The 13,641-nt window shown below is 36.5% G+C and overlaps 1 protein-coding gene across 2 annotated transcripts in view; it reads right to left on the reverse strand.

Moving 5' to 3' along the window:
* Nucleotides 1–13,641, reverse strand: part of TDRD3 (tudor domain containing 3) — a 121,038-nt gene that overhangs the window by 45,748 nt on the left and 61,649 nt on the right. For both annotated transcript variants that reach the window (XM_076363119.1, XM_076363127.1), the window contains 5 exons: nucleotides 12,103–12,263; nucleotides 9,896–10,037; nucleotides 2,485–2,556; nucleotides 1,794–1,943; nucleotides 950–1,090 (listed from right to left, as the gene is read on the reverse strand). In XM_076363119.1, the coding sequence (XP_076219234.1) occupies nucleotides 950–1,090; nucleotides 1,794–1,943; nucleotides 2,485–2,556; nucleotides 9,896–10,037; nucleotides 12,103–12,263 (666 nt within the window). The remainder of the gene's footprint in view (nucleotides 1–949; nucleotides 1,091–1,793; nucleotides 1,944–2,484; nucleotides 2,557–9,895; nucleotides 10,038–12,102; nucleotides 12,264–13,641) is intronic.

A 13,641-nucleotide genomic window follows, 5' to 3' on the forward strand; every position in this document is an offset into this window, starting at 1 on the left:
TGCGATGCCTCTTTCAGTCTGCTTTCATCGCTCAAATCAGAATCATTAATTGTTATTGCAAACTTGGAAATTCCTCTCCAGAGTTGTTCTTGATAACAAATACTTCCTCCATCATAAACTTTTAGATTGCTGAAGTAATCAAAACAAAAACTTCAATAACTGCTCACCTTATACCCACTTAATTCAATGCAGTGATCCCAAAGAACACTTCTCTAATTATAAAGTTATGAAATATGTTGGAAAGCGATGTTTTGGATTAAGGGGCACAGTTAAGATTCTCCAACAGTAACCCACCTTACTCAAAAGGAAACATTACTTGTGACCATTTAAGCATGACATTCCCATGTCACAACAAAAGTATTTCTACTTTGTTATTTTAAGTATCAGACTACCAGTTTCTCAATGTCAAAGAAATGGTTTAAAACAGATTCTTAAAATAAATATTAAATTAATTCAGATGAAAAGCTACATTAAAATATTATTTGATGTGTTGAAATTGAAGGATGAAAGTTTTCCTGCCTAAAATGAATTAATAAGTGTTAACATGCAAAACTGTTAAGCTTATTTAAACAAGAAAATAAAACTATACTGTAATGTCCTATACCACATATACTACTACTTTTCTTTTGTGAGGACTTGGTTTTAAATTTTACTGGATAAGAGGACATTAATTTTTGTTTGGGTTTGGGGGGGGTTTGGGGGGGGGGGGGGGGAGTTGGTTTTTTTTTTGGTGTTTTTTTTTTTTTTTTTTTTTTAAGAAGAATCACATTGCAACTCATAACTATCTCAGTAAGGTACAAAAGCACCCTAAGTATTCTAAACAGACTTCAAAATAAATTGAAAGGAAAGCCCTTATTCCTCAGGGTCTTCTGGTTTTATTTTTGTTACATTTGGGTTTTTGTTTTTTAATAGTACACGTTTAAGGTTCCATTTAAGTCTTCCACCTTACCAGTTCTCGGTAGACACCTTCATTCTTTCCCTCGGGTTTTGTTATCTTATCTTTCTGGAACAGTTCCCTGTTTCGATTCCCTCCAGCACTCACACTGAGATTACTTCGGCTACTACCACCACCTCCTCCAAACGTCTTGGTCTTTAGATAAGCACAAAAAATAACATTTCAGTAAACAGAACTTATGAAAATAAACCTTAATATTTAGCTAGTAGAAAAAGTGCAGTAAATTTGATGCAGCTGTATTTTTTATGATTATGTTTCACATCAACAAATAAAGCACTAATTTACACACACAAAAAAGATTAATTTATTACGTAGGTATTTTTTCCCCTATGCCCAAATGAGGCTGTAAAAAGGGTATATAATTCTAGTTTTTATGACTTACCAAGCAAATTTGAAAAATAAACTAAAAGGAAAACCAAGGGAGGACATAAAAACCGGACACATTAGAACTAAACTTCCTAGATATTCTTTCGAGACTGCATGCAGTAAATCATGGGGTTTTGAGACTTGAAAAAAGCAGATGAAAATTGATAACCTGTATTTATTACTTAAATCTCATTAGCTAAATTGTAAAAAACACATTTTTTAATAGTGGTATCAAGTCAAAATCACATCTAAAATAAAACATTATGATACATTTATTAGCTTTATTAAAATAAGAACATACCCATCAATCCAAAAGGACTCTCTATTTTTGATTCATCTTTTTAAAGATACGTGAGTAGAGTTATAAGCAGGCAAACATCAGAAAGCGTTTGTCATTTAAGAAAGAAATACTTAAAGTAACAAGAAAAGATCAATCACAGTAAGTAAAATGCTGCAACACATGCATTCTAACCTCCTTGCTCTTTGCTACTTCTGCAATAGCAGCTGTTCTCTGCTTTTCAAATTCATCATTGTCCACAACAGTTTTTACAGTATTTGTCATTTGCAGAGTCTTTCTGCGATCAAGCTCTCTGCTATCCACTTGCACATGAGATGCACATTTCTGAAAACGCAAAAGAAAGTTTTAATTAACTCTTCTGCCTATTCTCATTTGAAAAAAATAAAGTGTTGTTCCCTTAGAGTAGCACAACTTCAGATAAAGAGTATGTTGCAAAAAGGTACACCTAGAACATCTAGGTGTCTTTGCTGAAAGTACACTCCTTTGGCTGCTAGAAAGGCCAAAAAGAATGACTTTTACATTTTAAGATTAGTTCATGATGTAGCTATGTAATGTAATTCTTGTAAATACCTTTGGCGTTTAAAAGGGGACTATGTTAACGCCCACAAGATCTAACCAGAAAAGTCAAAGGCTACACATACCAAATAAAATTTTAAGTTTGAAACTGAGAGGAAAAATGTTAAATATAAATTGGCACAACAAAGTGACAGGATCAATGCAATTTTTTTTTAAAACAGGCACATTTTTTAGATCCAAGTCATCATGATCTAAGGTGTTTTGATAGCATTTATCCAGCTGGAACCAGGTCCCCTAAATATCATGATACAAGTTTTTTTACAAAATGACAGAGAGAAGTAAACTATACCTGCCCAAAAGGTACAAAAGGGGGAGGGCCACCTTCCGTTCCAATGTTACTCCTATTGTGTTTTGCTAAACTCTGTAAAAGAAAATTGTTGCTTAATATATTGCAAACAGAAAACAGATTATATGATGTCTCTATTTCAGAAAGTATATGAGACTTGCAAGATGAACATTGCAAAAATTTGCAAAATCATGAAGGCAACACATACAGCAAATGCAGAAAATTCAGTTATATACCAAAATCTACACTAACAGAACAAAGCAGCACACAAATAGGCAGCAGATGTTTCTTTACGCAGCGCCCAGTGAATTTGCTGCCACTAGGGGTTGTAAAGGCATACAGTTTCAACACGTTTAAAAAGGGATCAGACCAATTCAGCCTAGAGAAGGTAAGGTTCAGGGGGATCTTATCAATCTACACAAATACCTGAAGGGAGACTGTAAAGAAGATGGAGCCAGGCTCTTTTCAGTGGTGCCCAGTGACAGGACAAGAGACAATGGGCACAAACTGAAACACAGGAGGTTCCCTCTGAACATCAGAAAACACTTTTTTTTACCGTGAGGGTGACCGAGCACTGGCACAGGTTGCCCTGGGAGGTTGTGGAGTCTCCATCCTTAAAAATATTCAAAGGCCGTCTGGACATTGTCCTGGGCAACCGGTTCTAGCTGGCTCTTCTAGAGCAGGGGTGTTGAACCAGGTGACCTCCAGAGGTCTCCTCCAACCTCAACCATTCTGTGAAATTCATGAACCCATGCATAAGCAAGTACTAAAAGGATTAGTCAGGATTGTATCCCCTGATAAAACATAATACAACAATTCTGAATGCCAAGACTGTATGAGTTCAAGCTGTGCGCTCTCTCTAAAAAACATCTCTTTTTGCCACTGTTGGAAACAAAATACTGTGCCACTAGGAAATTTCCCCTATGGCTTTATGAAAACTACGGTACATATGCTAAATTGATCCACAGATCTTTGGATCATAAAGACCATAACAATAAGCATAACAATTACTGATACGTAATTTAGAAGTGCTGTAAACTCTTAGCTACAATCAGGCGATCAGTGACCTAGGCCTGAAAACAAAGCATTCTCAAATAATACAAATTACTAGTCGCCAACAACAGTAAAAAGATAGATTTGTAAAACATTGCATTAATATATCTGTTCACAGTTGATTGTTGTGGTTTAACCTCAGTCGGCAACTGAGTACCACACAGCTGCTCGCTCACTCCTCCTCCCCCCCGTCCTCAGTGGGATGGGGGAGAGAATTGGAAGAGTAGAAGTGAGAAAAACCTCGTGGGTTGAGATAAAAACAGTTTAATAATTGAAATAAATTATTATTATTATTAATAATAATAATACACAAAGCAAGTGATGCACAGTACAATTGCTCACCACCTGCCAACAGATGTCCAGCCAGTCCCTGAGCAGCGGCCCCCCCCGGCCAGCTTTCCCCAGTTTATGTACTGAGCATGACATCACATGGTATGGAATGTCCTTTTGTCCAGTTTGGGTCAGCTGTCCTGGCTGGGCCCCCTCCCAGCTTCTTGTGCACCTCCAGCCTTCCCAGTCAGTAGAGTATGGGAAGCCGAAAAGTCCTTGGCTAGTGTAAGCACTACCTAGCAACAACTAAAACATCGGTGCGTTATCAACTTTGTTCTCATCCTAAATCCAAAACACTGTACCAGCTACTAGGAAGGAAATTAACTCTGTCCCTGCCGAAACCAGGACATTGATACACTTTTTCTTTACAAATTGTGACAACAGCAGCAACCTGCAAGAGAATGATATTCACTGGAATCGACATTTGGTTATGTATTATTTCATATTACACAGAAATATTTTGTTTCAGACAGAAGTGGAAAAAGGAAGAACAGGTCCTTAATGCTGTTAAAATGCTTCAAAACTGTATTTCCTATAATGCATCTGTTTCACCATCTTCATTTCTTATTGTCCCTTTTTTCCCCACTGGGACAGTCATGCATGATTACATACATCATTTACTACTCCCCAGCGGCAAAGAAAGTTTTAATTACTTAAGGCTATATATGGTATTAACCTATATATTTATTACCCTGATATAAAATTGATTTAATTCCATCATGTGAGAACTGTAGCATAAACATGAATATGCTTTAAGCCATTATACTATCAGAGAATTTCTTAAAATAAGTAAGAGATTAATTTGGCTAACTAATACCCAAACCAAAACTTTTGGTCCACTCTTTTCAAGTTACTTACTTTTATTCAGGAACCAAAGACCATTTTCTAAATCATTTATGATTTATTATATTATATATATAATATATAATCATATATAATAATATGTATATTTATAATATATAATTATATATAATATATACTATATAATATATAACATATATACATATATAATATATAAATATAATTAATAAAATGTAACATAATATTTATTATGGTTCTTAATTCCTTTCAAGGGTGAAAAGAGAAATTAAAAATCCTTTTCTTCATGCCTTGGAGTAAAAAACACTGATAAAGTATTCAATAAATTATTCAAAACAAAGCACATAGAAGTGCAGAAATCATAAAACAATTTCTGCTTTAGTTTCAATCAGTTCACTTAAAGTGCTGCCTTAGAATTACAGGCTAACCAAGGGCTGATCACTGTAGCACGCTCATATCTTCCCGTATAGAATCACAGAATCATTAAGGTTGGAAAAGACCTCTAACATCATCGAGTCCAACCGTCAACCCAACATCGCCATGTTCACTGAACCACGTCCCTAAGCGCCTCATCTACACGTCTTTCAAATACCTCCAGGGATGGGGACTCAACCACTGCCCTGGGCAGCCTCTTCCAATGTTTCACCACTCTTTCAGGAAAGACATTTTTCCTTACATCCAATCTAAACCTCCCCTGCCGCAACTTGAGGCCATTTCCTCTCGTCCTATCACTTGTTACTTCGGAGAAAAGACCAACACCCACCTCGCTACAACCTCCTTTCAGGGAGTTGTAGAGAGCGATGAGGTCTCCCCTCAGCCTCCTTTTCTCCAGGCTAAACAACCCCAGTTCCCTCAGCCGCTCCTCATAAGACTTCTTCTCCAGACCCCTCACCAGCCTCGTTGCCCTTCTCTGGACACGCTCCAGCACCTCAACATCCTTCTTGTAGTGAGGGGCCCAAAACTGAACACAGTATTCAAGGTGCGGCCTCACCAGTGCCGAGTACAGGGGCACGATCACTTCCCTACTCCTGCTGGCCACACTAGTTCTGATACAGGCCAGGATGCCATTGGCCTTCTTGGCCGCCTGGGCACACTGCTGGCTCATGTTCAGCCGGCTGTCAACCAGCACCCCCAGGTCCTTCTCTGCTGGGCAGCTTTCCAGCCACTCTTCCCCAAGCCTGTAGCGCTGCATGGGGTTGCTGTGACCCAAGTGCAGGACCCAGCACTTGGCCTTGTTGAACCTCATCCAGTTGGCCTGGGCCCATCAATCCAGCCTGTCCAGGTCCCTCTGCAGAGCCTTCCTACCCTCGAGCAGATCAACGCTCCCGCCCAACTTGGTGTCATCTGCAAACTTACTGAGGGTGCACTCGATCCCCTCATCCAGATCATCGATAAAGATCTTGAACAAGACCGGCCCCAAAACTGAGCCCTGGGGAACACCGCTCGTGACCGTCCGCCGACTGGATTTATCTATTAACTGAAACAGCACAGTACAACAGTCATTTCATGACCAAGCCTCTTCGCTTCCCCAGGGTAGGGACTCTAGGTCCAATAAGCCCTACACTTTTTTTTTTTTTTGGATCTAGAGAAATGTAGGCAATTCTGGAATGAACTCCAGCACTGAATCAAATCATAATAAAAATAGTTATATGATAGCCTAAGAACTCGAGCATTTGATCATAGTTAATTCCTCATGTCCTATAATCAGGAAGAACATGCTTAAGCTTAAGGTCACACCTTTTTTTTTTTTCTTTCCCAAATCAGAATCAAGGAAACACATACAAGAAAAAGACTGTTCCAAACTACTGCTCAAACGTGTAATTTGGCAAGTAGCAAAAAAGCGCTTAAAGATTGACTGCATATTTACTAACATTCAGCTACACGGATTTTGAATCATAACAATTTATTGCATAAAATTGTTATCCAGAATGAAAGAACTCTGCCTAATGGTAAGTAACAGCCTTGACACTTTCTTCTTAGGTAGCACTGTCTGCTGAGAACAACTGCTTTGGAAATTAAATTTCACTTTGCACCAAATAAAAAGCAAACTGGCAACAAGAACAATATTTTTCAACTTACAATTAAATTTGCTTGTAGCACAGCAGTAACTATCATTTACAACAAACTTTGTTATAAATACATTTAGTATGCTTATTTTACCCTTTCTGCTGTATTTGGATTGTGACATTAAAAAAAAATTTCCTAGGGGATCTCTTAAGAAACAAAGGTTTACAATTTGAGAATGAACTCCTAGATATGATATACTATTATACCCACACACTTCTTTCCAATATGAATTTTGAAGTGTACATAAAACTACTCCCTTTTCCCATCAGATACCTCAATATTTAGCCTCACCTTCACCAAAATGGAAGAACCATTAAGTATACTAGAGAACTTCACTTTTAGATAAGCCATAATTTGACAGATTCTATGTTTTTAAAATATAAGGACCTACCAAACAGTCTCACCAATCATCTCAGGAAAATTTGCTTCAGCCTTCACTTACATATCGTCTGATATTTTGAGTAATACCAATACAAAGTACTCTTCCTTCATAAGAAGGGCACCAGCAATATCTTGCAGATACTGATCCTCACTGATTGAAACACCAGTCACCACCAGAACACTAGGAACACTATGAAGCAATAATTATTTGGAACTGTATTCTCACCTAAAGAAGTCCACGACACATTAACTTTTATTTCCAAATAGTCTAGAAAAAAGATCACACAGTAGCATTCTCATTTACTCCTTATTTATTTATTTACTGTCACTTAAACAGGGACACTTAAAAAAAAAATTGAAATTTCTAGGCAAGAATTACGTTATGATAAAATTGACTGCTACAAGAAATTCCACATTTATTCCACATGCAGTATGATAATACTGCATTTGTTCCACATACACTATATTCATAGTGCAAGTCTTTCATTACTAAAACTTGATTCCTCCCAAAAGCAATTTCAAACTTTGTTCTGAATGGAACAAAACGGTAATGCAACTATGCAACTAGAAGCTGACTGGTAGTTGCAAGAGCAATAATTTAAGACTGGACAAACAACTTTAATTCTAAAGTTTTGTAATATTATTTGACTTAATAGCACTAACTTTTAAAATAAGTATAAAAGAAACTTATTTCATCATCTACATAAGAAGCCCAATTAATACTTCTCAAACATTGTAGTGGAGAGAAAAAAACCTGGCTTCAAAACAAGTAATTTGAAGTAGTCACACAAATACAAGTTTCCTGTCTTTTTATGCAAACACAGTTCAGCATTTCATTTAAGCTTCAGTGGCAAGATTAGACAAGTAGTGGCAATGTCCTCGCTTAAATATCTTTGAGAGTTGACAACCTTGCTTATTTGTCAACCATTCTCTTCTGTAAAGCTTTCTGAACAGGACAGAAACATTGAGTTCATGAGGAAACTGCTATCAAAGTAGCATCTGGCTTCTATAGACTTGTTTGAGCCCTATCTGTCTAGCTGTCAGTCCAGATACAGAACTGAAACTATGATTTCCAGTGGCCACGGTTCACCTGTCCAAACCGATTTCTTGTCACCCACAGCTTTCCTGACATGGCCACATTCATGCTGGGAACACGATCATGTGCTGTGAGCTGGTCAACAAGAAAAAGAAAACAATACTCTGGCAAATTGCAAGATGGAACCAGAGAATTGAGGGGATAGCAATAGGCAATAGTTAACTTTCTATACTTTGTCTTACCAGAGTAAATCAGTGAAAATTTAGTTACCTCCTTTTTAAACATATCACATAAAGCCAACAGAACTGGCTAACAAGTGCTGAAAGCTGTTGTAGTCAGCAGCACACCAATGGCTATTAATGGTTTGTTTTCTTGTAAACAGAACGTGTTCCGAGTTATTTCTTGACATCGACCTCAAAAACAAACTTATTTGTTTAGATAGAAGAAATAGAAGAAACATGAAAACAGACTGTCCAAAATATCACCAATAAAGCTAACTGATTCTATTGACCCTTCTCTTACCAGTTAGATGGCATTCTTAAGAATGTGTTACTTCTATGTGTCTCTCTTCCATCCCCATCAATCTTAAAACTTAGTGTTTTTTAACCGGAGAGAGAACTCACAAGACTTTATACTAAATGTGAATAGAAACAATAAAATGGGATGTTTCTGCTGTTGGCCCCAGAACCTTCTTTTTAATCAAACAGGCAGCTTCATTTAAAACCAGGAATGTTTTTAAAAAGCTGTTTTCAACTGTAAAAGCACAAAAAAGGATGCCGAACAGAATCTACTACAGTGGACACTGTGTAACTCAAATGTTCAAATAAATTTTGGCCCAGTTTGCTCAAATCTATAAAATGCAAACCAACACTGAAGAAGGCTAGCTGTAACAAAAATGGCTGTGCCAAACTTAGTATCGGCAACAACACAAGAAGTACTTTACATAGAAATGACCATCGTGTTCATAGGCAGCTACTCTGTTTCATAGACGTGGATGTAAAAATATAGAGAGGTGTGTGTGTAGTAGTGATAGTTGATCCAGTAAGTATTTCGACTGTTTATAGCAGGGTCACAACTTCCTGCCCTAGGATCTTCCACTCATTTGTGAGGAAATGTATGAAAAAGTCTTCCTGCACCAACTTTTGTTCTACTGGGACAGGAACCAGGCTAAAATGCAGTAAAGGGTCTTACAAGCATTTATGGCTTATTGAAAGATTCTAAAACCTCCAATTTGTCTTTCTAATCACAAATTTACCTAAAGCGCTAATGAAATCTGCAATGCAGAATTCATATTTAAGGGTACCAACTTCAATGCTTACACTTTCTATACAATACACTTACTATATTTTTTTTGCCTCAAAAATATAGTCTGCAGACTGTAATTGTATAAGGCATCATTCTATAACATTTTGGTACCAAACACACTGTTTAGGAAAGCAACCACCCATGACTGCACTAAAATAAATTTAATATGTTTGATTAATGTTTTCAATCCTTGCAGACTACAAAAGGAATCAGTTCCCATGCAAAGATCGCTTATAATTCCTTCATTTGCAACATTATACAAAAGACCTAATTGCATGTATTTGGCTGCATCCCTAAAAAGAGTGGGACAGTAAAGTTCTAAAAGCTTATCATATGAAAGTTCACAGTCAACACATTAAGCTTGATGTCATTAAATGTAATATGCATCCTGTAAGACAAGCATTTCCAGTGGTGTTACCTCACCCTTTGTAATTCCCACTTTTCTATAAGATGCTCCACTTCACCTCCGAGAACTGCTGTGTTACTGTCATCCAACAGTAAGAATCCATTTCTCACTTCAACAATTCCTGAAAGCTTAATTTTTGTTCCAGGTGGAGTGTTCAGGCTAGAAGTAGAAACAAAGCCAAATATTTCAAATACGTTTATTAATATTCTGCCACCAAAACCATATAAAATTCTACTCTTATTATACTGCTAGCATTATCATATTTCATAATAAAAATTAGCATCAAAAACATTTGCAATAATACCTTCAGTATGCACAGTACTTTTCAATAGCTTTATTGGAACACTTCTCATTCATTACACAAAAATGCCATATTGCAAATTAGATTCTAACAGACATGAATGTTTGCCAATTGTCTGTCTGGTTAAAATCCAATTTAACAATACCAAACTAAGGATGTGATTTGTTTAGGCTAACAGAAGATGTCTCAAAGTCAGCTAAGTTCCTCATCTTAGGATGCACTTATATGTAATAAATAGAGGATCTCCAGATGGTTAATGCTCACGTTTGTTTTAGACATTTAACTTAGGAAAAACCAAAGAGCTGTTAGAAAAGAAGTTTTCTATACATTACTAATAGCCAGGACTGTACCAGAATAAATATAAAACACATGTATCTTGTAGTGCTCATTACTCCTTCATTTAAAAACATACGGATGCTCTCTCTGGTCAACCCCCACAAGGCGGTACCTTACTTTCTTTTCATGTGACTCTACCCTATGAAAAACAACAGCAGATGCATAAAAGAATCACGCATCTCCAACCCATAATTGAAAGATATGACAAGAAGCACAATCTGAAAACTATGATTTTTCTTGTGAGAAGCAGAAGAAGTCAGTTATAACCTTTCAACTGAGCGACAATAACCAATATGCTAAAGCTATTGTCGCAATCATAGGACCATACCACACAGTGAGGAACATTCACAGTGGAGTCAGCCAATTTCAGCACTAGTGGCATTAACCTTAGCAATATTAATGGATTTTCAGTATTGTTCTGATAAAAGCAAAGAAAATGAGATCAGGAAAAATAGACAAGAAAGAAATACAGCAAAAAATGACAATTATGCAAAGGGGGGAGGGGTACATGGAAACCCTAGTCATGAAGAACTGTCATTTAAAAGAAAACTGTGTTTTTTATTTATTTAAAGAAACACTATGTACTAAACCAGCATATTATTCCAGGTTAATAGTCCAACTCCAAATCTGAAACAACCACATACAACACAAATTAAATTTTCACACAACTTTACTTGAAAAAAAGAGCTCACATCTCTGACATTTTTGAGATTTTATCTAAAGGCTTTCAAATTATGTATTCTACTGATTGTTCTTTGTTAAGTATTTTGTGATATATATACATTCATACAGATATATTCACGTAGGAATATGATATTCCAAGTTGTGCTGGCTCAAGTTAAAATTAAAATACCATTAAGTGTTCTACCTTTTAAGACAGCATCACTCTAAACTGCAAGCTGGCTCCTGCTCAGAAGGAGTACTTTAACAGTAAAAGATGACATTTAAAAATGAAGTTTATATCTATATCTAACTGTTGCAGCTAGCAGAGAGAGGAAGAAGATTTTTTTTTAAATCAAAGTAATCTGAACTAGAGTGAAGAGCAAAGCACACCATGACTCCAAACACTAGAGATCGTTTTCAGCATCTTCATAACCAAACACAAAAAACCCCCACGTTCAACAGTAATTAGCTCTCTTACCCTTTATTTTTAACTGAAGAAATATTTACTAATTCAATCCAAGTTAAAGCCTTGCCCATGGTAAAGCAGCACTAGTTGCATTAAGTTAGGTGTATCAGGCCTGTAACATTCCTACTACCAAAGTCAGACAACAGGTCTGCTACTAATAAAACCCGGGAATTTGGCTGAAGTTTGCATATATCCAAAATGCCGTGTGCCCTGTCAACTGACTCAGCAGATGGTTGCAAAAATTCACTTTCTTCCATTATGTACTTCAGCATAAACGGTATTGTAAATTACATTCATATACACCTTTGCATGCTGAATTTAAGGTTCTCCTTTATATACAAAATTTGAGAAGGAAACCTGTTTTGTCAAGCAATTTTTCCATATATTACTAAGGACACTTCCATTATTTTAAGGATATTTAAGTATTAAAGCAAAACCTTATTTTCAAAGCTGTTCACCTTATTTTTGACATGCTACTGTATTCTATAGCTGTGCAGCTCGTGTGTCCATCGGTCATCTGTAAACGTAACATTCTGGGAGCAGCCTGAGATTCTTCATTATCCTTTGGTGCAGCAACATTGCGTATTTTCTGTATTTGCAGAACACATGGCCCTTCCAGCTACAGATGCAAAACAGAAAAGACAAAACTGTTAACACCATGAAGCAAACACACTGTAATATCTAGACACACTAACAGATGCCCCCAGGCGAAGGAAAGTGTAATTTGATCAGGCAGTCATGTTCAATTTCTATCACTCATGTACTGTACATTCTAAAGCATGATAAAAATGGCATTTTCGGAGAAACAGTTGTGATGCTTCATACATCTCTGCGATACCAGTTATGGAAAAGAAGTGAATGAAAAGAGTTGGGCAGGCACACAAGCAAAAGCACAAATATTGTCACTTCCAACATACGATGGAGTCCAGGTAAGATTTCACATGCTGTACCACAGGATCTCATTGACAAAGTATTCTAAAGAAAGAAACAGCCAGCTTCGAAGACTATCTGGTTGTATCAAGAGTACATTTCAAGTACAACCACTTTGTAAACACTAACTAGAAACACAGCTTCTTCAGAGGTACAATCAGAACGTAACCACCTCAGGGGTCATCACTATCTGTTGGTTACCTAAAAATGCAGCATATCCTCCTATACACACCACAGTTTATGTTAAAAAACAAAACAAAACAAACCCAACCCACACCACAAAAAAACCAAACCAAAACCAACCAACCAAACCACTTCATCACATTTTGCTTATAGCTGAGTACACAGTCATTCTGATCCCTCTGAGAAATAAAAATGAATAATCTGTTGCCGCTCAGCTGATCTCTAGCACCTGAGAGAGAGCAGAAAAGATGAAAAAGTGCACATTTCATCAGCTTCTTCCCTTTGAGAAACAGAATAGGTAGCCCAGAAGAACACAAAATGAGAGCAGATAACCAGGAGGTGAATATATATAAAGAAAATAGAAATTAATAAATAAAAGAATAGAAGCAGTGAAAGTAGATAAATTAGAAGATGAGGATACAGGAACTTTATTTAGGATGAGAACAAAAGAAAAAGGAAAATACTTTGGAATACCATCAAAGCATGAAATTGTACTAAGAGGAGGAAAACAGTCACTAAAAGCAGCAAAAGCAGCACCCTGCAGATTTCACTTCTTAAATGGTTTTGTGATCTTGAGACAATAGCCAGTTATATAAATGAAAATGTCTATGTAATTTTCCTATTCCTGACACTTTCAAATAAATTGAAAATTTTAAAGGCACACCTGTATCGTTTATGGCTTCAAGTCAAACCATGGAAAATACAGTATTTGGGATGGAGGATTTCTCAAAAGCTGAAGAAGTTATGTTTATTTGGAATCTACTGAAACTTGGAAGCTTTCCTATCTTTTTTTCTTCAATACTGAATGTTTGAAGAAAAGAGCATAAATAAGAACAACAGTATTTTCAGTAAATGCTGACTGAATCTTATTTCTTTCAATAACA

The sequence above is a fragment of the Aptenodytes patagonicus genome, chromosome 1 (assembly GCF_965638725.1).
Source record: "Aptenodytes patagonicus chromosome 1, bAptPat1.pri.cur, whole genome shotgun sequence".
NCBI classification, from domain to species: domain Eukaryota; kingdom Metazoa; phylum Chordata; class Aves; order Sphenisciformes; family Spheniscidae; genus Aptenodytes; species Aptenodytes patagonicus.